We start from the raw sequence: 27,579 nt of genomic DNA, 5'->3' as shown, positions 1-27,579 counted from the left end.
TTTCAAATTGAAGTACTTTTTAGACATTTTAAGTCATTTTTAGTGGTGTTTTGCATTTGACTAAAAATATCATACTGCATGTTTTGGGTATTTTTGATGCTATAAAACGTTTTATATATATATATATATATATATATATATATATATATATATATATATATATATATATATATATACATATAGACCTATACGAACTTAATTGGTTCCCAGACAGAGTGTGTAAGGCGAAAAGTGTGTATCTCAAAAAATATTTTCCCATAGGAAACTATTAAAATGGGAATAATGCATTCCCGGGTTTCCATAAAATATACTTTTCAACTAAATAAGCCTTAAAACTACACACAACATACCTTATTCTATGTATAATAAATGTGCTATTGTATTGTAATGAAAGAAATACACTGCATTGTATCATAAAGTCACTTTATTTACATTTGTGATGATCATTGATGGCTTGATGGAATGGCGTTGGAGGTCGAAGGTCAAAGGGAATTGCTGTTTGGAAAGAGAGGAACATTACATGAGGACTGTAATTAAAGAAATAAACTGCTGTAAGATAAAGTTTTATTTACCTTTTTGATGGTCGTTGATGGCTTATGGAAGGAGAGTCACCTTCCATAAGGACTGTTGGTAACTTAACCTCTGGTGCTGTTCGGTCGTGTGCTTCCGCCGAAGATCACTCCGCCAGCCGTGGTGGGTGTGTATTATGAATATAGTGCTTATTATAAGGTTTAATTTTCAGAAATTTGACGTTTGTAAGACGAAAAGTTTGTAAGATAAGGTGTTTGTAAGTTGAGGTCTCACTATATATATATATATATATATATATATATATATATATATATATATATATATATATATATATATATATATATATATATATATATATATATATATATATGTGTGTGTGTGTTACTTTTGGACTGAGCAATGCTGGCGGCTTGATATGAGAGTCCCATTCTCCTTATCAGCAGGAGAACATTTCCAAACAGATGGTGGAGCCGAGCCATGAGCTACATGAAAGGAATTTATTAGCTTTGAGTAGCGCTTCAGGTTCAGAGGTCATGACCTTCTCCCGAGGAGAAAGAAGAAGTTCCTGAGTGAAGGCTCCCACTTGTGTTCATGTCTAATTGCTGTAATCTCCTTTATTTACATGCAACGGTTCACTCTTGATTCACGGTTCACTCGGCTGCTGCTTGTTCCCGTTCAATCTTAACATGTTGAAGTCATACATTTGCCTACCTGTTTTGTTTAGTAAAAGGTGCGAGCTTTATTAGTTTCCGCATTTGGCTGTACATGATCAAGTGTGTTGCTGTTGTGGAATGCGGGCCATATCTGGAGTTGTTTTTCCCTTTCATTTTCCCATCCGTGTTCAAATTAAGCGTTGTTTTTCTTTCTGCTTCCCATAACTTAGTAATGATAAAAAAGCTGCAGCAAGTTCGAGAGGACGGCACTGTGTGGATGATAGCTGTGCTTGGCCCGGAGAAAAGGTCCATTGTGTCAACACAGTGACTTTTATTTGTCCTCAGAGAGAGGAAGGCTGAGGTTCTGGCCTGAGACCGGCATGTTATTAATGGATGGGTCTGCAGCATTCGGGTAGCAAGGCCGTATAAAAATGATGAGCGACTGGTGTGAGTTTTGGGATGCACAATACAACCTCAGTTGGTAATTTTCACTCCAGTTGGGTTCTTTGGATAGAACTTCAACCCTCTCCTAAGTTCATGGATTTAACACACGTTTTCTCTCATTGATTTCTCACTCTGACCTGAGAGAAGTCACACAGCTGATTCGCACACTGGGGAAAAAAGGACCCTTTAGATTCACTTAATTGGAATTTGTGTATCGGATGAGCATGGTTAAAATGTGCTCAACCTATGGAATTTTCCCATTTTCCTCAAAAATAAACAAATGGAATTCTGTCATAATACATCTACAAAAGGAACAGGAAAGTCTGTGGAACCTCCTCAAATGTTGCTGCGTGAACAGCACTTGACAATTCTGCCTTGTTACATGCAAAGCGTCTTATTTGATGTGATACGCACTTTCCTGTTGGGCTCTTTCTCATTTTTTCTGCTTGAACTCTTTGTTAGAATAATAATACATTTCATTTTAAGCACCTTTCAAAGCTCTCAAGGACACTTTACAGTCACAGACAAGCATAGATACGATAATAAATAAAACACAATTACAAATAGAATACAATAAAGAAAAATACAATTATAAATAGAAACAAGAGATAGAGCTACACAGAAAATGCAATTTTGAATGGGTGGGTTTCAAGATGGGTTCTCAAACATGTTAAAGACACACTGATGCTGATTTTGTCAGCACATCAAGTTGTAATGTTTCTTTTTGATACACTAAAAAGGGCAATATTTTGCATCTTCATTAAAACAAACGGAGAATTTAAGTTGGTCCGGTCGAACCCTCGAAGCTTCAGAGTTGAAAATAAGTCCCACTTTGGCACTGCTTCCATTATCAATATGGAAGTGACTTATTTTTTTAAACGATCAATCAACAGACAGCTGCATATCTCACTACACGCTGCACAAACAAAGCTGAAACCAGTATCAAAAACTAAGACAGCCCAAGGTAAGCCCAACCTCCTTTCCTATGAAACCTTTTGAAAATGTGCAGCGAAGCATTTCACTCAAAAGAATCTCAATCGGACTGAGTTGAGTTGCATAGAAAGAGAAGAGCAGAGTCAACACTGGTTATGCTAGCTGGAGTTAAAGTCTATAAATATGCAATTAGGCCTGTTTCCGGCATGCTGAGATTGTTTCCCCGTTGTAGCCCCTGAGTCAGGAACTGTACGACAAGCACACGCAAGTCTCAAGAGTAAGAATGCACAAGGTTATACAAGCTTTAAAAAGTTCCAAAGCAACACATGCAAATCATTAGAATTAGAGAAAAATGCTGGTTTATTATGGAAGTCAGCCCCCCAAATGCCCTTCGGAGCGGCAGCAGATTTAATGAGACGTTAATGGAGATGTCTTGGTGCTCACCGTCTCCCTTGCGCACCACGCGAGGAAGAGCAGGAGACAACAATTGTTTGGTTTTTAATGAGCCGGGGAGCTGGGGTATGGCACTTTGTATGGCACTGGGGTTTCACAACAAATACATCAAATATCAGTCTTCTCCAGCCAAGGACTCATGGTATACAACCGGCTTGTGCCAAGTGGAAGAGATCATGTCGGGGGCTCCTCTTTTCCTTATTTCTTCCATCACGTTGACAATACACTACACGACATTTCATCTCAAAGATATTCTGCCTAATTTATGCCATGTAGGCTAAGTGTCACGTTTCCACACCTCACTCAAACACTTAAATACCTGGAGACATTTTAAAAGATAGATACCTTGGTATCCTTATTTGGTCTATTTTGATCTGTGTTTCCACAGTTTTGTGCCTCCTTTGCTTCCTTGACGGTGATTACCTCAATTAAAATTACAAGTGTACAGGATCGGCTCCCGTTGGGAGTTCTCGCCCTATTCCGTCGGCAGACTCCTACATATAGTTAGAAACAAGTGAGCATGTTCCAACAAGTACTCAGAGCTTTATGAAGGGCTGCTGCGCATGTCAGTCGCCAACAGTCGGCATAGATGTGATTTTAGGGCATGTGACAGCGAGGTGAACATTTTTACCCCACCACGCAAAGCAGCGTGAAGTGAAATCTCTGTGATGTGCAATGAGTAAAACTGTTTTTGCTTTACAGTGCGACCGGAAGGAACAAAGGATGGTCCCACCTGTATGGACAAGAATCATGGCTGTGCGCACATCTGCAGGGAAACACAGAAGGGCGGCATCTCTTGCGAATGTCGACCTGGATTCCAGCTTACACGTAACATGAAGGACTGCAAACGTAAGGACAAACTCAAAGTTCACACATGCACACGCATACACGCATGAAAAAAAATGGCAATGAATTTATAGGCTCTTCAGGAGAAGGTGAGAGAAGCTTGGAAATCTGCTGATGATGGATAATTGCACTCATTCCACCAACACCTTCAGGACAGATTCAAAAAGTTAGACATTGACATTACATTACCCGACAGGAACTAATCTCCTAAACGGTCCTCATCAAGAAAAGCATGTTTGTCAAATAGGGAATGATCATTTACTCAACCAGGGCAAGTGTGGAGGTTATGCGAAGGGGACCGCTCTGACAGACAGCACACACTTCCTGTTGCTGTGCAACCAAGATCATCCTGTCAGCGCCGGGGCCACGGTTGATGGGGGATTTGTCTGTGTTTGGACAAGGATTGGAGAAGTGTTATTCTATAGTTTTTTTGTGACAGCCCAGGAAAAGGGCAAAAGGGGCCGAGATGGTCGAGTGTAGACAGGATGGCGGTGGAAGCCGGAGCTCCCTATTGCTTTTTTTCACTCTGTCATCACAGGTGTGTTAAAAGTGCCAAAGCGGAGGCTTCCTTCAGCAGCCGCAGCAAAAATGTGGACTTAAAAACATTGCAAAGTCGTCAATGTGTACCCATGCGTAGAACAACAAATGCCGACCTTTCCTTTGTTTCAAGGGAAACCACGCTGATGTGTGAAGTGTTAAGAAAATGGGGCAAACTTAACTATGAGTGCTTATTGTGATGAGATTCTACCTACACAATTTTTACTAATTGTTGTAATGAAAATTTATCTTTTCTTGAATAATCAGTCACATTTGATCAATATTAGTCTGACTTTTCAATTGACAAGTGACCGTTTGGATGATAGAGCACACTCCGCAACAAACTACCAAAACATTAAAACTCGTGCCCCTCTAAGGTGAATAGTGTGGAACATTCCAGATAATTGAAGATCCAACCTCCAACACCAAGTTTATAGCTACCAGACAGATGTTCTGACAATGTTCATACTCTGAATCTCATGATACAGAAGAAAAAGCCCAAATCCGCCTCCACAGATCCAAAAGACAAGCCGAAAGACAGTACAGACTGAAACTGCGGCAAGACGACTACACCGCATCTCACAAGGCCTCCATCACATCACAAACTTCCAACAGAGGAGGAGCACCATCATGTCTGGCAGTTTCTTCAGTCACTGCAGGCCAATGTGGCATGGTTGTAGCGACAGAGACAAAGCTCCCTTTCTCTCACAGGCGTGTGAAGTGCTGAAGAGTGACTGTTCCCATCCTTGGCCGAGCTTGAGCTCTTCAGAGTTGGTGAAGGCGTTTACAGGCCTCTTCAACCCGCCCATCATTCACTGATGCGTTTCCCACCTGTTTCAAAATCAGCACCATAGTCCCCCTCCCCACTAAAAACCTTGTCAACTGTCTAAATGGCAACCGCCCATTGACTCACCTCAGTAGCGTTGAATTGCTTTGAGAAAGTAGTAAAGACACACTTCAAGAAAGCAGTCAGACGTCTCAAGCAGGCTGGCTGAGGAGCGATCGAGACCCAGATTTCCCAAATCCGCATAAACTGTTCAGCAACATCTCCAGATGTACAGCGGAGACCTCAATCGTAGTTTGGTGGGGGAGATATGCCACACGGGGAAGGAAGACTCTTATTAAAAATGGACAACACATCTGTGGCGCAGCCTCACACCACTACTCCATATATATGTATGACAGCCATGCCATAAAGAACACACAGAACATCATTTGACACAGCACGCCTCCCCGACCTGCACTCTTCAAACTTCTTTAATCTGCACGAGGCGAGAGTAAAGAAAAAACATCTTCCCACACCATCACAAGCTGTCAACAGCATTGTGCAAGTCATTTTCTTTCGGTGTCCCTGCTTGCGCGCACATTTACGTTGTGCAATACCTCTCACTTGCAATATTTTAGTAGACATATTGACGATGATTATGACTGCCTAACTGGAACAGACTCTCCTTTAAAAAAGTTTCACTTATGGATTGGATTGGATGTACCTTTATTTGTCTCACAGTGGAGAAATTTACATTTCACAGCAGCAAAGTTATGAAAGGAAGAGGAAAGGAAAGTAAGAAGTAGAAAAACAAAATAAAGCAGCTGTTGGAAAGGCAGCCACTCTCGTGGCTCCATCTTGAAGTAGAAAAAAAATGCACTTAAGTACATTGCCTGGCCCCAACCCTTGCTCTCCTTCAGTATTCTATCCTTTTGAATAGCTCTCTTATTCATCATTTATATGTTTATTGGATAAGTTGAAGGAGACTAGCAAATAATTTCATTGTGCAATTCCCATGCCACAATTGTGTTTTGACTGAACATTTTACAACTAAACGTCGTCTTGAGCGAGCCAAAGCTTTTGACGATAGCTGAATGTTGAGTGATTCTTATGGCAGATTATTTTCCAAATCAATATGGAGCCTAATCCGAGCTTGTGCAGACCAGTTACAAATTCTAGATTTAAGAATCCCTTAATTTATTTGTCTCTTCTCAGAGAAAAAAACACAGATCTCCTTATGCATAAAAGTCCATGTAATCCTGTTTTAATGTGTGCTCTTTGCTAGTGACATGTAACTATGGGAATGGTGGCTGCCAGCACATCTGTGAGGAAACAGACCACGGCCCCAAGTGTTCCTGTCACATGAAGTTTGTTCTGCACACAGATGGGAAGACTTGTGTTGGTGAGTCTTTATGCCCTCTTACCTCTTGCATGGAAAAAATGCCTTTCAAGAGCAAAAGGTACAACCCTAAATTATTAAGTCAGTGTCCAATGTCCTCAATTCAATTTGTGTTTGTGATTTGAGTTTATTGTGATGATGCAACTGGAAATGCAAGCCTTGTTCCAGTAGCTGTGAGCTTTTTCTCTTGATGTGTGACATACAAGGGAAAAGGTGACCACCGACTGTGCTTTCCCTTTGCTGCTGCTCCAATAACCTCTCACTTCCTGCATCTGCTTCTGCTTCTCTTCCTCCTCCTCCTCCTCCATCTTCCTTCTCTTGGCTGGACTTTGTGCAACAGCTCGCGAGGTGCCTCTCCATTTCTGCAGCCATGCAGACAGACACACACCCTCTATTAGTTCCTGGTCAATTCCTCCGCTGCTGCACATTGGGGATTACCTCACACACCTGACCTAACCTTCCATTGGCATTTATCAGTTTCCCTCAGTTGAATTACACAGAGTAAAAATCCTTGAGCTCCCAGAACATATTGAAGTGGACTGAAGGGCAAATTTTTGTCAGATGGGACCTTCTGGCGGGCGCAGAGCAGTCAGAGCATAGGGCCTCTGTGTGGGTTTTACGTTTGGCCTCGCAGGATTTGCGCCGGCGTTCAGTTAGATGATGATAAGTTAAATGCTTTGGCAAGACAGTCAGTGTAAGTCATTTTGAGATGTTTCATTGCTCAAGACTGCTTTGAGATGTTTATCCAAGGCTGGTGAATGCCATTGGAAGGCTTACTTACAGTAGTTACCGCCACACAATGCTTATTAACTGTGTTTATGTTGGGTTGGCCATTGTTTCTTTGTCAGACGGACGAGTACATTGCCAGAATGTGATACCATGCTTCCCGAAGATGCTTTTGGGAAGATTGATTGCTTTTGGAAGTTTTTAAAGTTGAGAGTTTAGTTTGGTGAGAAGCCGTTCTTCTTTACCGGCGCAAATTACATACAAGCCAGACCTGTGTCAAGGTCTGGTCAACCAACCTTTCATTATTGCGAGGCCACTGGAATGTCACAAGTTGACCGCAACCGAACTGTGCATCTCAGCCGGGCCAAAGTAAAGCATGTGTACTGTTGAAGAAGGAAACAGTTGGTTGAAAGCTTGAGATTCCATTTCGAAATCAGATTCTGCTTTTCCTCGACACTCCATTAGTTAATGAAACCCTAGGCAAGCAGACACGCTGCCGAATGAAGCGCTGATGAACTACTAAGTGATGAGAACGCCTCTGCCACTACTGTGTTTCCACTGTGAAGTAACCACAAAGCTTCGGCATATGCAGTGAATCATCATTTTCTTTACAATACAGTAGAAACTTGGTAGATTTTCCCAAAAATATTCCTAGCTATTTGATTTCAACTTGGACAAACATTTGCCTATTCATCCCACGCTGCGTTCATTAGCAATTCATTCACGTGGTCACAGTTACAGTGTAAATCCGGAAAAAGTCTGCTTTTTATTCGTAAACTAAATTTAAAAAATATTTGAATGACTACAAAGTTTCCATTTGCTTGTTTTTATTGACAAACACATCAGAGCAGTAATCCTCACACATATCACACTGAGAATAATGTAATTCTCTTTCATCAAGTCATTGCACCCTTCTCAGTCTACATACAAAAACATTGATGATTTACAAAGAGCCAGCAAGTTAGGAACAAATAAACGCGGCATTAAAACTGAATTCAAAGAAATTTACTCACACTTACTCAGTAATCTAAATCAAGCTTAATGTTGTGTTATTGTTATGAGTGTCTGCTATGACGTCAGACATGGTTGATACAGTATGTGTGCATTTTATTTGATGAATGTGGCTTTTGTGGAACACTCTAGCTTACAAGTCATGTTCACTGTATTTCAAAAAGTTATCTGGCAGTTTACCAGTTCCATAATTCCTGCCACTCACCCTGTGAGGCGGATGTACGTTATCAAACTCCTGTGGGGTGTGCGAGATTTGGTCAATAGTTTTTGCACACACGAAAACCTTCAATTCAGAAGAAACAGCTTACTGAGTTGCTGTCTTCTACGACATTTTCCGACCAAGTGAGAGGGCAAAAAGCCATTGAAAAAAGAATATCCAAACCATTCAATATAGTGCTGGGAATGAGAATTTCAGCCCATCTTTTATGAAGCAAACATTACTAAAGTTTTGGCTCATATTGTAAAGACCCATTATTGACCCATGATTTTTTTTTTTACTTTGAAAATCTGACCAAATTTGAAGAAATACCTTGGATTTAAAATATATGACCTCATCAGTAATCTGGTGAGCATTTGCTGTGTTCCAAAGATACCCGTGATACATAATTTCTCGTGTCTTTTATACCTCCTCGCTGCAGTGCCTTTTGTAGTGTCTCGACATCCGTTTTGTAAATCCTGCTCAGTTTAGAAGTGTGCTTGATCCCATTATGTCTCAACTCTTTTGGAGTCATTATGTGTTTGGCTTTAAAGTCAGCTGAGTGTGGAAGACGTGCACTTTTCTTGCCTACACACGTATGCACGCGCGGACACACGCGCACACCCACACCCACACACACACACACACACACACACACACACACACACACACACACACACACACACACACACACACGCAAACACATGCACACACAAGGCACGTTAAGAAATATTTACTCAGTCGCTCATTCGAACTCCACAATCAGATGTTTGATTTCAACCGTCAAAGCCAGGTTTATTTTTGCATAAAACGTCTGTGTAGCATGCTGGTTCAGATGTCAGAAAGGAGTGGCCATCATGTGGAAATGTTCACGCTGTTGGCAAATCATAAACATTCACAAATAGCAGGCAGATGCAGACATGCTCAGGAGTTCAGTCATCGAAAGAGTTGGCCACACATTGCAATGCACACACACACACGCACACACACACGCACACGCATACGCATACGCACGCACACACACACACACACACACACACACACACACACACACACACACACACACACACACACACACACACACACACACACACACATACACATACACATACACATACACAGGCACACACTTCCATTAAAAGTTACACAAAGATCATCACAAACATACATCGTATATCAAGAATGCATCTTACATACATCTTTGTATCACGTGCTTGTAGACGTACGAATATTGCCCATAAGATAAACACATTTAGCTTTCATATCAGGTGGTCTTAAATTCATGTGCTCTTTCCCCCTGGCTGCTGATACTTGTTTCTGGATGTTGCATGTCGAAATGGTGACGGGATGGGGGAAAGCAGATTGGGTGGATGTGCATGCGATGTAGTCGTGATTTCTTTCTTTCTTATCTATATATGTCTGAAATAAATTCTCTGTAAACTGAAAATTAAATTTGTAAATCAGACACTGCATGCAGAAGTGTGTTAAATAACAAGCCCACTAAATTTCAATCAATTAAGATTTCAGATGACTTGAATGGTTTCATCATGGCACGTCCGACCCCCCCCCCCCCCAAAAAAAAAACAAAAAAAAAAAACACATCATTGTTTAACAAATGAAAAATCCACTTAAATGGTAAATGGAGTGCATTTACTGTATATTGTGCTGCATCTACTCATTCATCGCGCGTTGCTCAGTGCTTTACAAGGCCACACATTCACATATTTGATAAACTATAGTTTCAACCTGTACATTTTGACTGTCACCTTTAATTTGGACTGAGCCTTTATTTTTAGTTCATAATCCCTCACCAGGCTGTGACCAAAGGTGTAATCCGGCCTTTTTTTGTTTGTTTTTTAATACCTTTTGGTGGTGGGCCCTTGATTCACCAACCAGTTGCTACAACCTAGCTGGCTCGATGAGAGAAGTTTATCCCCTCATCCAAATTCCCTTGTTAGTGTGCGTGACAGACTGAGTGAGAGGCTGGCAACAGCCTATCGACAGAGCTGTTCATGCACGATGATTTGGGCTTTGGAGAGGGCTTTGTCGACCCTACTATTTGGGATTTTTGGCGGGGTTCTCATTAACTGGTTAACTATTATCAGCCACCATCTTGAAGCACTTCAAACTACACATACGAATGACCCTCCATATCTATGTCATAAAATAGTGTACTGAGACCCCCTTCCCCTTACATTCAAGTCTGAGCTCAACAGATTACAAACATTACTATTCACAATCGCTTTTCCATGGCAACTTGAATCCCAGTTTTAATCACCAGCCATTCGAGCACAGTCATAATGTGTTATTTTTTATTTTTATTTTTTTTCAAAAATTAGTCAGACATAATTAACTGCTGACCAGTTACGACCTGCAGGCTGTGAGTTGCCAATGTCTGCAAAAGACCGATGTTTGTGCTACATAAATAAGGCATCCACTGCTTCGGATAAATCCCAAAGTCAACGCACTGCTTTTTGATGCTATGACTAGGTGTCCCCCGCCTCATGCCCAAAGACTGCTCAGATAGGCTCCAGCACCACCCACGACCCTTGTGAGGTTAAACTGGAGAAAACTGACACAGATACGGGAAAAAAACATGCAAACTCCACACAGGAGGGCCAGCACCTCGAATCAATCACCATGCCGCAGATGTTCCGATTTCATTTGTATTGAAAACCCCAAATCTTCTTCATAAAAACCTCGAATATGCATTTTCCACGAAATGCCGCAGTCGTCTCACCTCCAAATTACAAAACAAAATAAAACTTCTAAATAAAGTCATGTGAATCTGTAGCTATGCGGCGATCTGCAATTCCAAATTCTTCTCTCGACCCTATATCTCCATTTTATTTATATAATTCTATTGATTAAAAGCACGTTATTCCTGGAGTTTGTCAACTGAGATATATTTGATATTGTTGAGTAAATTCACACTGTATTATTAAAAAAAAAAGATCTGACAATATAGGAAGTACAAACCACAAGTCGTGACACGTCTTTCAGCTTGCAGCACTAACCGTTCCTCACTGTCTGACCACGCTCACAATACTCACGCTTTATAGCAAAAAGCTCAACTTGCACACAAATCACAACTCCACTATTACCGCAGTGTATGGAGCATATTATTTGCATGACATGCATGCTGTGCGATAACACTTTTTGCCTTGAGATGTCACCTTCATTTTTGTTTCGATTTGGACAAGAACCTGTTGACGCTTCAGGTTTGAAATACAGTCATAGTTTTGTCATGCTGTTGCTGCCTATTTGAGTGTCCATTTTCAAAATGCCTAATGTTATGTTCCCCTTTTGTATTATGAGACAGCTCAGAAGACATAATCCTCCTCACGCCATTACTACTTCATATGTGCTGTGAAGCTCAGATGATTTATGACAAACAGGAATGCTGCAAGGTTCAAGTGTAACGCAGGACTAAAGTGGTGTTTTTGCAATGTGTGTGTGGGCGTGGGTGTGCGTGTGCATGCAGGGGAGAGGAGTGTCCAGTCCCAGGCAGCCCCCCAGCTGTTCCCTAATGGTAAATATGTGTTCCTCTGCCTCCTCTCTGTGGGGGTACGCGGGTGTGGGGAGGATAGGAAGCTAACCTCGCAGACACCTATCAGGCCCTTACCCACCCACAGGGTGCATCATCCTTACGACCCTTGACCTCTTATGTCTTCCTCTTTCTTCTCTGAATGCCCTCTCAATAACAACAAACTGCACCTTTTTTCAAAACACAGCTGCAAATACAGTTCTTTCAATAAGCAGCAGAAACTTTCTACTGAAGAGATACTCGCACACGGAGGGTAATCTTTCCAAGCACAAACAACCCAATCACTTTAACTGCGATGAAAGATGTTGCTTTGTTTGGATCGAAGTGATGTGAGTGAAATGTAGCTTGCACTATATCAAACCCTTAGTGGTAAGTGTTCCCTGAATATCATCAGCATAGCCGCTTAGCATAGTGAAGAAGCTAATCGTGATTCAATGAGTGGCACTGAAACAAAGAAGCATTTTTTAAATTGGGAATTAATACAAAATGCAAAATGTGCGGTGTAGCAATGTTGGATTTAATAGACCAGTTATGATTTACAAAGCTAAACAATGGGCACTAAATTGTAGTATGCTCTATACGTATTTTGATAATCATTAGTCCTTTATGGGACGTTTTATACTGCAGGTCATTTTGGAAGTAATCTCACTTAAAGGTACAGTACATGGTTTTTAAGCCCTTAAGCAATTTGAGCATAGCCTCACGTTAATAATCACCCCCCCCCCTCCAATTTTCTGACTAAAAGCCACGTTTGTCACCAACGTGCAAATCACTGACTTGTAGATGTACCGTCTCAAAAACATGTTGAAAATCGACCATTTAGCCAGCATGCAGCCAATATCAATCCAACACATTTTCCCTTCTGATTTACTTCCTTTTAGCTTGTGAAAGTGGTTTTACATTCTATCTCGATGTTGTAATTTGAAGGAAAAAGGGTGTAAACTTATTACCTTATCGAACACTGAGCACCATTACTTCCTCTCATGCCTTGTAATGAGGAAAGTCACAAAAAAACACAACTGATTTTGACTTCTTTTACTTGGTTGTTTGCTTCTGCAGTTTTGCTCATAATGGCTTTCAAAAACTATACATTTTTTCCGTTCACAACGGTCCCACTGTCTGACTACCAGAGGAATAGTCATGTTGATGAAGGCATTCAATGGCTGTGCATTGTTTCCATGTTCAGAAATGCCAACCAAAAAAAAATAAAAAATTAGACCACAGTGACACCATGTGACTTTGCAGCCGAGAGAGGGGACTTAGACTAAAGTGTGTTTAGTTCTGGCTGTGTGGCTTAAACCTCGAAAACTATTTGTACTTTGTGGATGAACGATCCATTTACAAAACAGCACAATGCCCGTTTTGAGTTTCTGAGTTTTCCCTAAAACTAATTGAAGTACTTTATTTGAAGATTCCTCTGAGATACACAGGTTTAAGATACTATGCGTTGTTGCCATCAGTTATTTTTCCTGAGTTAAGTGCGCATAACTGATGTCAAATTGGTGGAGACGGCCATATTTTAAGGAAGGCCATGCACTTTTAGTAGCTTTCATGGTTTTCACCTTGGGAAATTTGGGAGAGGACCGCAAGCGCAAAATGAAATTATGGATGAGGTGTCATTGCAAGCAGCAAGCAAATGTATTACCGAGTTGCAGAAGAGAAATTGATTTTGGGGTTGCCAGCAACCTCATGAACTCATACACTGCCAGACGTGCAAAAATGTTTGACAGGGTTTTTGTCATTGTCAGTCGAATTCCAGGACCCACAGAATATCGAGTTCTAAGAACACAAAAATATTCAATGCAGCGTAAGAAAAAGAGTTAATTCCTAAATTATATGGGTCTGGAGTTATATGAGCTTGAAATGAAGGCGGCTCTCCAAAATACAATCCAATACATACATATTGGTTTGTATAGCGCTTTAACAACAGCTGAAGCTAATATAATGCTGCCTCCTTGCGGAAGAGAAAAAAATATTGCCAGAGGCCATGGCCAGCCCTGTATCGGCACCCAAAAAAGAAAAAAACAAAACCCGAACAAATGGCGCTCTTCGTCATATTTTCAATTCGCGAATACATCCGTGAGTGATAGGGAATGAGTTAAATTCATAATTTCTTTGAGTGCTCTCATCCTGTATGCCAGCCAATTGGATATATTTGCTCATTCATAAAATGACATTGAAAACAACAACTGGAAACTTTCTCTGGAAGAAGCCAGTTTCACTTATTCCAATGTGCTGAAATGAGCCAGACGCAAATGCAGTCATTGATGATATGGCGTGACTCCTCCGTGGGAGTGGCTCCAAATCAGCACTTAGATTATTCAGAAGCAGCAAAATTGAATTCATGAAGACACGTGATCATTTTTCTTGGCATTTCCAAATGGTTCTTACCAATCACTCTTATTTGTCTTTGTTCCAATGGTGCTGCTTTGTAACAAAGTATGCATCCAAGTTCCACAAGCACTAAATGAGTCGGTGCAATTGGTCTCACGTTTGATTAATCACACTGCATGTGCTAAATTTTCCCATTTGTATATACTCCTCCTGAAATGTGCTAAATTAATTATGTGGTGATTTAGAAATTCTGCGGGTGCAATTCTGGTTACACTCAGTCAGTCAATCACCTTTGACCTCTGTTTGTTAATTAAATACTCTACAAAGACAATATATACGTATTCATGCTGATGAATGTGACTGTTTTTGCAAATACTCTCTCATTTTGAGTTTGATGCCTGCAGCACGTTCCAAAATGCTGGGACGGGGAAACAAACGCCTGGGAAAGTTGAGGAATGCTCAAAAAATATGTGTTTGGAACATTCCACGGGTCACCAGGTTAATTGGGAACAGGTGAGTGTCATGAATGGTTATAAAATGATTATAACCCAAAAGGCTCACTTCTTCACAAGCAAGAATGGGGTGAGGTCCACCACTTTGTGAATAGTTGTGTAGCTAATTGTTTATCAGTTGAAGAACAACATTTCCCAATATATTATTCAACGAAAGGTAGGGATTGCATTAAATAGTATCAAAATCATCCAAAAATATTGAGAATCAATAGAAATATCTGTACGTATAAACAATGCCAAAAACCAATCCTGACTGCCCATGTCCTTTGGTGCCTCTGGCAACACTGCATTAACAACCAGAAATGTCGCTGGCTTCTCTGTGCTCAAGTTCATCTCAGATGCACTGATACTAAATCAAAAAGTATTCTGTGGTCTAATGAGTCCACATTTCCAATTGTTTTTGGAAATCACGAGTGTCGTGTCCTCCAGGCCAAAGTGGAAAAAGATGATTCAGACTGTTATCAGCGTACAGTTCAAAAGGCAACATCTGTCATGGCATTGGGCTGTGTTAGTGCTCATGGCCTGTGTAACATCAAGACTTTTTCAAGGCACTGTCTGCTGCCGTCAAAGCAATGACTTTAAACACTCCTTGCTTATTTTAACAAGACAATGGCAAGCCACATTCTGCATGTGTCTGAACACCGTGGCTTTGTAGTAGAGGAGTCCTAGATTGGCCTGCCAGTAGTCCAGTCCTGTCATCGTTTGAAAATGCATGGCCCACAAAATATGATGACGTAGACCCTCGAATGTTGAACAAATGAAGTTGTTCTGTAAACGCCTGATGTCCTCAAACACATACGGAGTGTTGTTAAAAGGAGAGGTGTTATATATGGGGTTACAACATATTATTTGGAACATTTTGCAAATTCAAACTAAGTTAATGTTTTCCAACAAAAAAGAACACTATCTGTTTGAATATTAATAATTTTACAATGTCTCCAATGTAATGTTTGTTGACAAATATTTTAAAATCACCGCATTTTATTTTTTATTTACAGTAGGTTTGTCACAAGATTCCAAATTGATTGGAATTGGGGTTTATAATCCTCTACGTTGAAACCCACTCTACTCACAAGGCTGAGACCGCACAACGATGGAACGAAAGTTGCGGCACCATTTGAAATGTGATGCAAACAAGGTGAAAAGGCAGAAGAAAATATTTACAGTGTTAAAAAGGGGCAATTCAATCCAATTAGCAGGACATGTTTTAAGTCAATAAAAACATTAACATTGGGGACCTCATGAAAGTCAGAGTGGGTAAAGTGTTGCCAGATCAAAGAAAATCATGTTTTAAATATATCAAGTAAGAGGCGGAGGGAGGAGGCTCTCCAAGGAGCAAACCACTCAAGGTAGGAATTGCAGACAACCGCTTGTTTAAGTTGTTACCAGTCAATGCACACGAATGACGACTTTTTGCTATTGAACACACTAGTTTATTTCTGGATAATGTGTCCTAGTTTCTGCTCTTTCTGTCCACAAAAATAGAAACATGAGTAGGGATAGGCTGATTTAGTATCCTGCTTTATCGCATTAATTTCCTGTGTAGATGTAGCACACGGGAATTAGCGTTTGCTTTTTGTGTTACATCTCAGGGGAACATCAGCCGAATGTTGGGCATTTCTTGATTTCTTATTGTGCGGTTTGTAGCACAAGCTCAGAAATGTATCCATCCAACCGTGTTCTACATGGCTTATTCTGTACAGTGCCGCAGTATGCTTATCCCGGCAGATTTTGGAAGAAAGGCTGCGCCATGAGCTGGTCGCAGGGCACGTCAAAATGGACTACTCCCACTCATATTCACATCGTCCCTGAGTGGGAAGTCAACTCACGCCGCCCGCATCAAAGTCAGGCGAACCATCAGTGTCACCTTCGAGACTTATTGTTTTTCGGATAAGCGCTGTGCTTCCTGGCAAGCGCATTGTTTTTCTTACTCCCACAAAGCCAATTTCAACATTCCTTTTTACAAAATGAAAGTTTGGATGTGGTGACCATTAAAAAAGAATTAAGTTAGATGGAGTTTATTTGACAACCCTTATCATGTGTGTGATATTAGGCCCATCAAATAGCAATCTGTGGCTTTAATTCCCCCACCCAAAAAAAACAAAAACAAAACAAAACTGCAGTGTCAGGTTCAGGCCGAAAACGCCATTTTGGGAAATGTCTTCCCGGTGTTAATTGCAGGTCCCAACCTGGTGATGCGCCTGGTGTGCATCCAAAACTCACAAACTCCGACACATTCCCGAGTGGGTGCCCTTTGCCCATCATCACTCAACCACAATGTCAGAAATACTCCTTTGCTCTCTTGGCACGTGATCATTACAGTCGGTGGAGATGTGTGCCTAAGCGTTTTAGAGGCATCTCCTGACACTGTCTTGTCGGCTTGTCTGCCAACTGTCTCTGCTCGCACATTGCAATTATGTGAAAGCACAGCACTGAACTCTTTGGTCCAGGGTTAGGGTGGGCGGGGGTGAGGAGCCTGGTGGATCAAGTCATAGGCCCACTCTACCCACTTCTATCAAGTTCCACACGATCGTGTCAAACCGTCTCGCCGACATACAATCAGAGCCAAGATGTTCCGTCAGCTGTGACGCTCAACTAAATGTTGTCGACAGATTATGGAAAGGATGAAGTCTTTAAAGTGCCTTCAACTGTTAAAAGCAGCCGAAGAAAGAAACACAGCATTACCGGATAGTTCTCTTGATCTTATCTTGATGTCAGACTCAGTTCTTGAGTAACCCATGGCAACCCACATTTTCATAAGAGTGTTTGGGACGTTCATTGAGTTATGATCGCGTTCGAACTTATTCATCCATCATGTACCTGATATGTGAACATCTCATGTACAGCCTTCAGCGACAACAGACGCTGTTTTGATCTGTTGTCTATGCGACGGCGATTAAACATAGAATGACATCACGCCAAGCAATTGTTTTGCTTGGATGTGTCAATTCTGCGGCGTAGCGGTGGACCGTTTTTACCACTGATCATGGTGTGCTTGATTTTACATTCCCAGCCTACAGCCATCACCACCCCTCCCACTACAAAGAACTGAGTAGATGACGAATTATATCAATTTAAAGTGATTGTCCAAACCGCTTTATCCTCATCAGGGTCGCGGTGGTTGCTGGAGCCTATCCCAGCCGTCTTCGGGCACTAGGCAGGGGGCACCCTGAAATGGTTGCCAGCCAATCACAGGGCACACATAGACTAACAAGCATCTCCACTCACATTCACACCTACAGAACATGCAAACTCCACGCATGGAGGACAGACCGGATCTTGAACTCACGATCTCTGCACTGTGAAGTCCGTTTGCTAACCACTCGTCTACCGGCCCGCCCGTTCCAAAGTATTATTTCTAGTATTTTTATGAATCGAAAATCTTGTTCCACACACTCAGTCCTCTCAGTCCGCTCAGTCCTGAAATGTGTTTCTGACTCGTCCCTGTCACATGTCACCGCAACATGTTTTCTTGACGAGCTTAAATTTGTACCCCAAATCAGCACAGCCACATAGCAGCCAGGTAGCTGAAATTGCTATTTTATCCCCAAAGCACACAGGTTTTATTGCACTCACAGAAATTGCAATCAGAGGCCAAACATTCGCCAACCCTGAAACACTGTCGGCCTATCTTGACAACTAATTGCATGACTTTATTGATCACTATTATTATCATCACTATTAACCAGAATGGCTTAACTGTCATCATTCAACATATCTTTTCCTTCCCCTTGCTTCTTTTCTATTTCTGTATATAAATAAAATCTCTCTGATGCTTTTCTTTTTTCAGTTTTTTTTCCATGACACAAAAACTATTTCAATCGAACAGTAGTTCCAGATATGTAAGTAGGTCGGTGCAGCATTCTTGATTTTGATGGCTGTTGTTTGTTTGCCTGCAGAGACGTGTGCAGTGAACAATGGTGGCTGTGACAGCACGTGTCACGATTCGGTGACCGGAGTCCGCTGCAGCTGTCCTGTCGGCTTCACGCTGCAGCCGGACCGCAAGACCTGCAAAGGTGACCTATCAGACATGTTCAATCTGCAGCTGCCTCTCACTTTTACATTTGTGAATCCTTTATCACATCGAGTATTTGAGCATGCATTTCACCAAAGTGACTTCATGATGAGTCCATCGCAGTAATGTAAAAAACATGGCAAGTAATCACAGTAATAAAAAAAACGTGGCAAGGACACATTAATTACGTTTACAGTCAGAAAGCCACACTCCACTCTCCAGGTCAAATCCTTTTTAGTCACAACTACTGTTTATTGTTTTATGAAGTAGCTTGTGACATCGTTTGTCATTATTCAACCAAAGTATCCTCCATCTTCATATTTCAAAAATGCAAGACATTCAAGATATTTCCGACAATGATATCCTTCCGAAGTTGGTGCTAGGGCAAAACACTTTTTTTCCATACACTCAGTCCTCTTCATCCTTATTTATATTAACTCAAATAAAATAAAATAAGCATTATATCAGGATACTGAGGAAACAAATGTTCTGCTGAAAGACAGTGAAACAAAATCATTTTGCTTCCTGCAGCTTGCAACAGCACACTAACAATTATAATAAAAGTCCATCTTCTGGTGTTTGGTTAGAGAAGAAGAGCAGGAAAATAAACACAGGCAGCACTGGCGCAGGAGGACTGCGCCTCGTTGCGTGTCGGCCACTTCTGAAGAACGGAATGGATCAAGGACAAAATTATTTGTTTCATTTAGGAAACTTTCATTTTAGCAGATGATGCAAACGTATTTGTAAGGATTATTCAAGATGGACCCGAATCGGTGCTAAGCCAGAATGACCAACCAGGTGGTGATGTACACATGACATATTGATTGGGGATTGACTGATGATATAAAGTGCTCACTCATCAGAAGACGATCCCTCGTAAGGATTTGGAGGTCGGGCTGCATCATTAAAGTCCAATGCATACAGGTTGCGGTATTTTTGGCTTCAGGAGATCAGTTGGGATGTGTAAAGAATGCCATGTACCTGCATGAATACATCAATGGAATACATTGTGAATACCGATGTGAAATGGCCTTAAAATAAATGTTGTTTCATTTGGACACGAGACATTAGTGGGACATGAGTTAATACATCCCAGATAGCTACAAATATTTAGAATTGGAGGTTCAGCTTTTGTCATGTAATCATGTGTGACCTCTCCTGTTGCTGGTTTCCTTCTTGCAGACATTGATGAGTGCCGTCTTAATAACGGGGGTTGTGACCACGTGTGTCGGAACACAGTGGGCAGCTTTGAGTGCAGCTGCAAAAAAGGCTACAAGCTGTTGACCAACGAAAGAACATGTCAAGGTGGGTCCAGTATACACTTTAAAATATCAGTACAGAGCGCGGATGCGTATGTGGAAGTGTCGCGGCTTGGAGTTAAAGCGGATTTACGTAAGACAGGCTCTTTTCGTCAATGAATATTACCGCTTTGTGTTTGCTTTCAACATTTAGCTTGTACTAGACGTGCACATTTCACAATGACGTCCTTGATCCACTGGTGAAAAGGACGCTTTGAGCCTCTACTCTTTCATCTAAAACTACTTCATACAACAAAAAGGTGCAGAAAGTGCTTACAATTGAATGAGTGCAGGTGTCATATTATTTGTCATTTACTTTTTTTGTTATTTTGATGATGGCGCCGCAAGAGTGTCTGACTTTACCTTCCTTTCCTCTTACTTTCGTCACTTTGCTGCTGCTAAATGTAGGTTTCTCCACTGCGACACGAATAACAGCTAATGCAATCCAAGGGGGGAAGCAACAACATGTGGTAACTCTGCCTTCACATCAGAGTTTCATTTCATCATTTATTGTCAATGAAAATGGCATGGCCTTGCAGTGTTTGCCCAAATCTTGATATACATACTCTAATCGGAAGACACTCTGTAAACTGGGCTCCCATTTACGTTAACCTGCTGACAAGTTCAGCGATATTCTAAAATGACAGCAAGAGAATTGAATCATAGCCTCTCGAACCAAACGGTGTAAGGGTTAATCCACTCGAAACCTCACAGAATTGAATGATTCACTTTAATATAAACAGTCTTTGAATCATAACACATCCCATTGACCAAGATATTTTCAAATTGTATTTTATTTAACAGATCTAGATCCTGAATTAATTGTTTGGTCCTCAGTGGAAAACTGTGAATACCGGTAACTGAGTTCCTCAGCAAATAACCAAGGATTGGTTTTCCAAATTGGTTTTCCGTGAAAATGCAAACGAGCACAACATATTCATTGGCTTGGCTTCAGAGCATGTCTTTGTAGATGATTAAATACAAGTCAATTGCACATTGCCTTGCCTTGTGACCCATTTTGAACACTTGTTTTACGCGTCACAAATGCAACAAAGAAACGACTATCACAAAAAAAAGTATTTCTTGTTTATATCTTGAAGCAAACAATAATCCACAAACAAAATGTCTGCTGTGGCAGCTCTCAGGTGTTGGAAATTACGGTTCTGACCCGAAAACCTCCCGTTATTGGATAAATCAAGCCACCTCAAGAACATCTGGTAAAGACGGCAAGCAGGCTGGAACTACTGAGAACAGTTTTGCCTCATGCCGAGTCAGAAAATACAAGACATGCGATTCTTTAATCTTCTGCTTTTTACTCATGTGGTCAGTCATTCTGCCGCCTGTTTCACATAAGTGTCTTGCATCTGGTTTTCAGCACAAACAGATAAACATCATATGTGTGAAAAGAAAACAGAGTGTCTCTGCATGTGCTTCAGACACTTTAAGTTATCTGGACGCCTATTTTTGGAGCAAGGCTCCTTCTTTTTATTTGGAAGACTCACATTACTAAGTGAGAAACCGTATGCGAGTCTATGCACAAATGTAAGGCGGTATTCTTTTTGTGTTCCTTTTTATTTATATCAGTCTTTGGTTGAACTCGCTTTGTCTTCTCGGATTCAATTAGCTACATCTATGTCAGTCATTCGGGTACCTCAAGCGAGACACAGAAACGAGAGAGAGAGAGAGAGAGAGAGAGAGAGAGAGAGAGAGAGAGAGAGAGAGAGAGAGAGAGAGAGAGAGAGAGAGAGAGAGAGAGAGAGAGGGGCACTGTGGCGGTTATTTACCATCTGCATCATCACAGAGGAAAGTTGTAAAACCTGCAAACTTACTTATAACGTAACACGTAATATGAATTCAAAACATTAAAACATTGATGCAATTTAATTTTACTTGTGAGGCTTTTAGTTTTTATTTCCAGGTGGCATGACATCTAGCTTGACTTACCTTCTCAACATTTTGGCTGCCCTTATCATAATTTTAGCGGTTTTACATAGTTGTTATCAAAAACAACATGCAATTTTGAAATCATATTCAATTGCGGGCATCCTGCTCGTCCAGTGGCTAGCGTGTCGGCCTCACAGTGCAGAGGTGGAATCAATGAATGAATGAATATTCAATCGCTGATTAGAGAAGTCAAGAAAGAGCAAGTTAATAGCACCGTCATTTTATGATACTGCACAAGCCTCATTAGCGAGAGTGTAAATATTGACTCACAAGACATGAGTTGCATTCATATGCTAGTAAACATTTTACCTTATTAAAAAAAAACATATTTGTTATGTATACAGATATTCATTCATTCATGCTTTATCCTCATGAGGGTCACGGGGACTGCTGGAGCCTATCCCAGCAGTTATTGGGCAGTGGGCGAGGGACACTTGGTATTGGAATTGGTTACCAGCCAATCGTAGTGCGCACAGAGATGAACAACCACTTGCGCTCACACTCACACCTAGACTGTTTAGATCAGGGGTTCTTAATCTTGTTGGAGGCACCAAACCCCACCAGTTTCACCGAACCCTTCTTTTAATGACTGTGCCTACTAACTGCAGGCTAGACTGAGGGGTGGTCCTCTGCCGCGGAGGATCTACCGAACTCGTGAAACCGACTCACCGAACCCCTACGGTTCAATCGAACCCAGTTCAAGAACCACTGGTTTAGAGTTTGGAATTGATTAAAATCATCGAGAAATTCATCAGAAAGCAAGTGAGCACTGGAGATTGACTTCTTTTCAGGCGAGGTTGACACACTGAGTGTGAATTGCCCCGCAGTAAGTCCATGCTGTGGCCTCTGTGGCATCAAATACATTTAAATAACAATTTAGTGTCTCTGCGGGGTGTTGAAATGTGTTAAGTCAATTCTAAAGTTATCTTGGTTTAAACAGTCACGGTGCTTCCTTGCTGTCAGTGGACTATGGCCTATATATCAGGATGAGGCATGTCTGCTGAACCCGTGCCAGCATTCCTCCAAACTCAACACACTCCTATGTTTCGTCTGCTTCTCCCTTCTAATCCCATGTGAGGGCAGTCCGGGACACGTTCTTCACATCCTACGGTTTCGACACAGATGACGTCTGCGGAAGTGTACTTACCTAAAGTGGAATTACCTCACACTTGTTTTTCTTTGCTTTGTTTCTTTGTTTAGATATTTAATTGGCAGAATAATGGCTTACTGTTTGATTGATTGATTTGATCTTGTTTTGTGATTTCTAACATTTTCCGTTTTTTGGCCTCAGAAAAGGGACAATTGGGATCAGGTGATGCTTCCATTCTAGTAATTTTGCCCTGCCCAAATGCTGCATATCTCACCTGAGCTGACCGGAAATGGGGGTTGTGGAGAGTCCCAGATGACTTAGAGGAATACACTCTGCAGCATAAATTACATAATAAGAACTTCCGGATAAACAATTGCGACACCTGATTTCATCTGCACTCGTTAATTGGATTGAATTAACCTTTATTCGTCTCACAGTGGAGAAATGTACATTTCACAGCAGCAAAGTAATGCCGTCATGGCTAAGACTGCACAGTTGATATTTCATTTATAAGCACCTTTCATTCTCTCAAGTACACTTTACAAATGAAGCTTAATCATAAAGGATAATTAAGAAAAGAAATCCACACAGAAACACAGACCTTGGTCACTGGAGGTAACATTATTTCTTTGATGATTTTATACCACAATGGTGTAGCAAATATCAGTCTTTTGGGCGAACACTCTCAAATTTTCCCCCAAAACATGCTTTTCAGAACATCAAGGCCGTTGGCTTTATTTGTATCTTTTGGTTTTATTGGATTTAACTGCAGCATTTGATACAGTGGATAACATGATTCTGTTGACTCGTTTGCAGCACTTCGTGGGCATTGGTGGTATCACTCTTGAGTGGTTTCGGCCCTATTTACCTGCCAAAATCTTTTGCCTTGGCTACTCTGAGTCACATACCGCTCCTCTGTCATGTGGTGTTCCACATGGCTCAATTTAGAGGCCTCTGCTGTTGTCATTGTACCTGCTCCCATTGGGTACCATCTTAAGGATGACTCTCAGATCTATGTCCCACTGGGCAAAAAGACGCTTTCTCATTAAGGCCACTCGTATCCTGCCTGGAGGAAATCAAAACATGGATGGCACAAACTTTTTTGAATTTCAATGAAAAGAAGACAGAAGTAATACTGTTTGGTCCCAGTGGCCCTTGTACATTCATCTCATTCTGTTGACCTAGGCCCTCTGTCGCCGTATCTTAAACTGGGCAGTGATTTAAAACTTGACTAGCAAAATTTTGCATTCTCTGTACCCTTATTGTGTATTTTAGATTATGGGGTGGGCAGAGGGGGTTGGCAGGCTTTCAGAGAGAAGAAAGAAAATACTCTTGGGCACCTATTATCACCTGACTCTTGCTGCTGCTCCACGCCATTTCCAAAAGTATATTTTCAAAATTCCATTTTGCTGCATCAAAATGGAAACATTGTGACAGCAGGAGGGCAATTACAGCAACAGACGTGGGAGCAAAGGTCCAAACCTTTGTTGTTGTTTTTTTTTTTGTGGACCATTGAAATACATGATAAACAATACAGAGAGGAAAGTGGACTGGTTTCTGCTCTTTGTGGTTTCTGAGTGATGGCAATATTCCTAACAGTCTCTCTCCATCTTCTGCAGACATCGACGAGTGCTCCTTTGACCGAGCTTGCGACCATTTCTGTGTCAACTCTGCAGGAAGTTTCCAGTGCCTTTGTCACAAGGGCTACGTCCTCTATGGCCTGGCACACTGTGGAGGTGAGATGCCCCCCCCCCCCCCGCCCCCTTTTTTTTTTAATCGTAAATCTGCTGTCCAAAACCCTGCGTCTATTCAAAGCCTCAATGAATTTCTCTCGTGTTGAAAAGTAAGCATGCACTACCAGCAGAGTGATTTATTCATGTTCATAAAAAGGTGTTATCATGTTGAAGCATTCTGCTTTAATCCACATGCCATGCAAACTCCCAATTGTACAAAGGTGACTGTATGCCCAATGTCCTGCTTTTTCTATGAAGAGATTATTGAGTGTTCTTTTGAAAGGAAAAAAAGTACCTTTTCTAATTAGATTCATCTGAGATGAGTCTTAAAGTCGAGTCTTAAAAGGACCAAAACAACAATTCAACATTGTTTCTTTCCATAGTTCCAGGGTGTGAAGGCTTTACGCCGTCCAACTCATTAATCTGAATGTCACCACATGGAGAATTTCAACATGAAAACGTTTTTGCATGCAACCACATTGAAAGACAAAATGTAACTAAACGCTTGCCATAATGGATTGCGCAATTCAAGCGGGTTTCTTTTCAAGTTGTTTTCTAAATAGACCAAAAAAAGCAAGAAACAGGTGGCTGCCCGGAAGGCAGGAAATCAATCCTAATCTTACGCTACACTTGGCGGAAATGTAAACCAAAGGTGATTTGTGCTGTAGTTAATTGACGAAAACATGTTTGCAAAAATGTTCACTTCAAGGTGGAGCACGACCTCTGACAACACACTACTGTAGCCACTATGCCCAAAGAGTAAGTTGGGAGGTGTGAATGTTCTGACAGAGGAGTTTATGGACTTCCCCATGCCGTACGGAGAGGAGCAGCCTGGCCCGAGATCCTTGTAATCAATTGAATAAAACAAGCTTGATAGCTGGGGGATGCCAGCATGGTGCAGATTATTATTCTTATATTTTTGTTTCTGCATTACCCTGACGTATGTGACGTTTCAAGTATTCATGGCAAATCCACATGAATTCTGGCGGCTACGTGCTGCATTGTTCAACAGTGCATGAGCTGAACAATTGGCCCCCGACTAAAATGAGTTTGACACTCCTGCTCTTCTATACGCAAATGGGCATAGATGCACAGTTCGCATTGATTCAGTAGCTGATGTTACTTTGTAGAGCAAGGGTTTCAAAGTCATTTTTTTTTTGCCGCGGGCCACATTGTAGTTATGGTTTCCTCTCGAGGGCCGTTATGAATTTGGGGAAGCCATTAGAATGTTTAAATCCCTTCAAATATTACATATGGAGCACACAGCAAATTAATGAATAACTCGTTTTCAAATCTGAAGTCAAGAATAATGACTTTTATTGTGGTTGACATCCAAAAATATGAAATTTTGGCTCAGATTTTAGCAATCATCATGGAATTTAACAAGTTTGATTTGCTTTCGCGGGCTGAAAAAAATGATGTGGCGGGCCGGATTTGGCCCGCGGGCCTTGACTTTGACACATGTGTTGTAGCGTATTGGAGGTATCTAAATTATCTCATTCACTGCCAGACATGGTAGGACCCACATAATATTAAGTTTTAGGACTACATCAACATTAGACTCCCTTCTTTCATCAGAAACAAAGAGTTAATTCCTAAATTATATGGGTCTGGAGTAATATGAGGTGCAAGTGGGGGTGGCCGTACAAAAGGCAAATGCTTCCCCCTCATGGGAGAGAAAAGCATTGCAGAGAGGTCTGAACAAATTCGGGAATGGCGATCTGATAGAGTGTTTTACACTCTATGATGATCCACGTTGTATTTTCAATTACTGAATACATTCTGGAATGGCAGTGAATGACTTGTAAACTAAATGAGTTCAAATAAAAGGGAGAAAAATAACAGCGTGAGTATTTTGTGGGAAAAAAAGGAGAGGAAGAGGGCTCAAGAAATAATGTGTATCTATGTACAAGGGGGAGACTGCGGATATACAGTGGATACGACTGTCACTTAACTTGAGCGCCAAGTGCAAGTACGAAGCCTCACTAGAACGCACAAACAAGAACACTCTACCGAATACACAAATGGTAAATGTTAACCATCATCACTTCATCACTTCCACATTTCCAAGCATATTACTTTCTCAATTCCTGAGATAGCTTGTAAACACTGTGGCTGTTTGCTGACAATTAGCCAATATTTTCTTTAGTCAATATGACCTCATTTAAGTTTTGCGCATTGCAATCATTGATGCCAATAAATAAATAGCTGAAATTTTATAATAAGATTCAGTCTGTGTCAGGAGATGACTATGGCACTTGGGAAGGTGCCATTAACTCTGTGTAAAACGTAAAAGCACACTGTGAAATGTCTGTCTATTGAGGACCTAAAATCACCAGCATTGGATTGGTAGGCCTTTTTCTCTCCCGATGGACCGGACCGACATCGACGCCTTGCGACCATTGTTTACAGCACTGGTGATGAATCACTTTGCCAGGCTTTTCATCGGCGCCGTCGGAACTATTAGATGACCCCGGAGATTTATTGAGCTCCCCGCTGTATGCCCTCGCTCGACGTTCATAACCAAGCTTGGCTTGCTCCCGCTGTGTTTCATAAACCCCAAAATGTCGGCGCAAGCCGAGCTCTGTGTTTATTCATCGGCTCGCACTCA

General features: G+C 41.3%; 1 protein-coding gene and 1 long non-coding RNA gene across 7 annotated transcripts in view; one reads left to right on the top strand and one right to left on the bottom strand.

Annotated features, from left to right (window-relative positions):
• The window catches only part of scube3 (signal peptide, CUB domain, EGF-like 3), a 105,820-nt gene that overhangs the window by 69,378 nt on the left and 8,863 nt on the right, over window positions 1-27,579 (top strand). For 3 of the 6 annotated variants that reach the window (XM_088995272.1, XM_088995280.1, XM_088995266.1), the window contains exons 5-10: window positions 3,717-3,863; window positions 6,449-6,566; window positions 11,957-12,027; window positions 18,788-18,904; window positions 20,086-20,208; window positions 24,855-24,971. In XM_088995272.1, the coding sequence (XP_088851398.1) occupies window positions 3,717-3,863; window positions 6,449-6,566; window positions 11,957-12,027; window positions 18,788-18,904; window positions 20,086-20,208; window positions 24,855-24,971 (693 nt within the window). The remainder of the gene's footprint in view (window positions 1-3,716; window positions 3,864-6,448; window positions 6,567-11,956; window positions 12,028-18,787; window positions 18,905-20,085; window positions 20,209-24,854; window positions 24,972-27,579) is intronic. The other 3 variants (XM_088995303.1, XM_088995295.1, XM_088995287.1) reach the window with 2 other exon arrangements.
• On the bottom strand, window positions 6,576-9,021 carry LOC148903045 (uncharacterized). Its single transcript, XR_016114828.1, has 3 exons — window positions 8,925-9,021; window positions 7,585-7,671; window positions 6,576-6,924 (listed from the first exon to the last, which is right to left on the bottom strand). It is a non-coding gene; the product is annotated as an uncharacterized LOC148903045 (long non-coding RNA).

Source organism: Hippocampus bargibanti, linkage group LG01 (genome assembly GCF_051943395.1).
Source record: "Hippocampus bargibanti isolate YZ-2025 linkage group LG01, ASM5194339v1, whole genome shotgun sequence".
NCBI classification, from domain to species: Eukaryota; Metazoa; Chordata; class Actinopteri; order Syngnathiformes; family Syngnathidae; genus Hippocampus; species Hippocampus bargibanti.
Note: the sequence above shows the minus strand (reverse complement) of the source record. Positions and strands in the feature narration are given on the sequence as shown.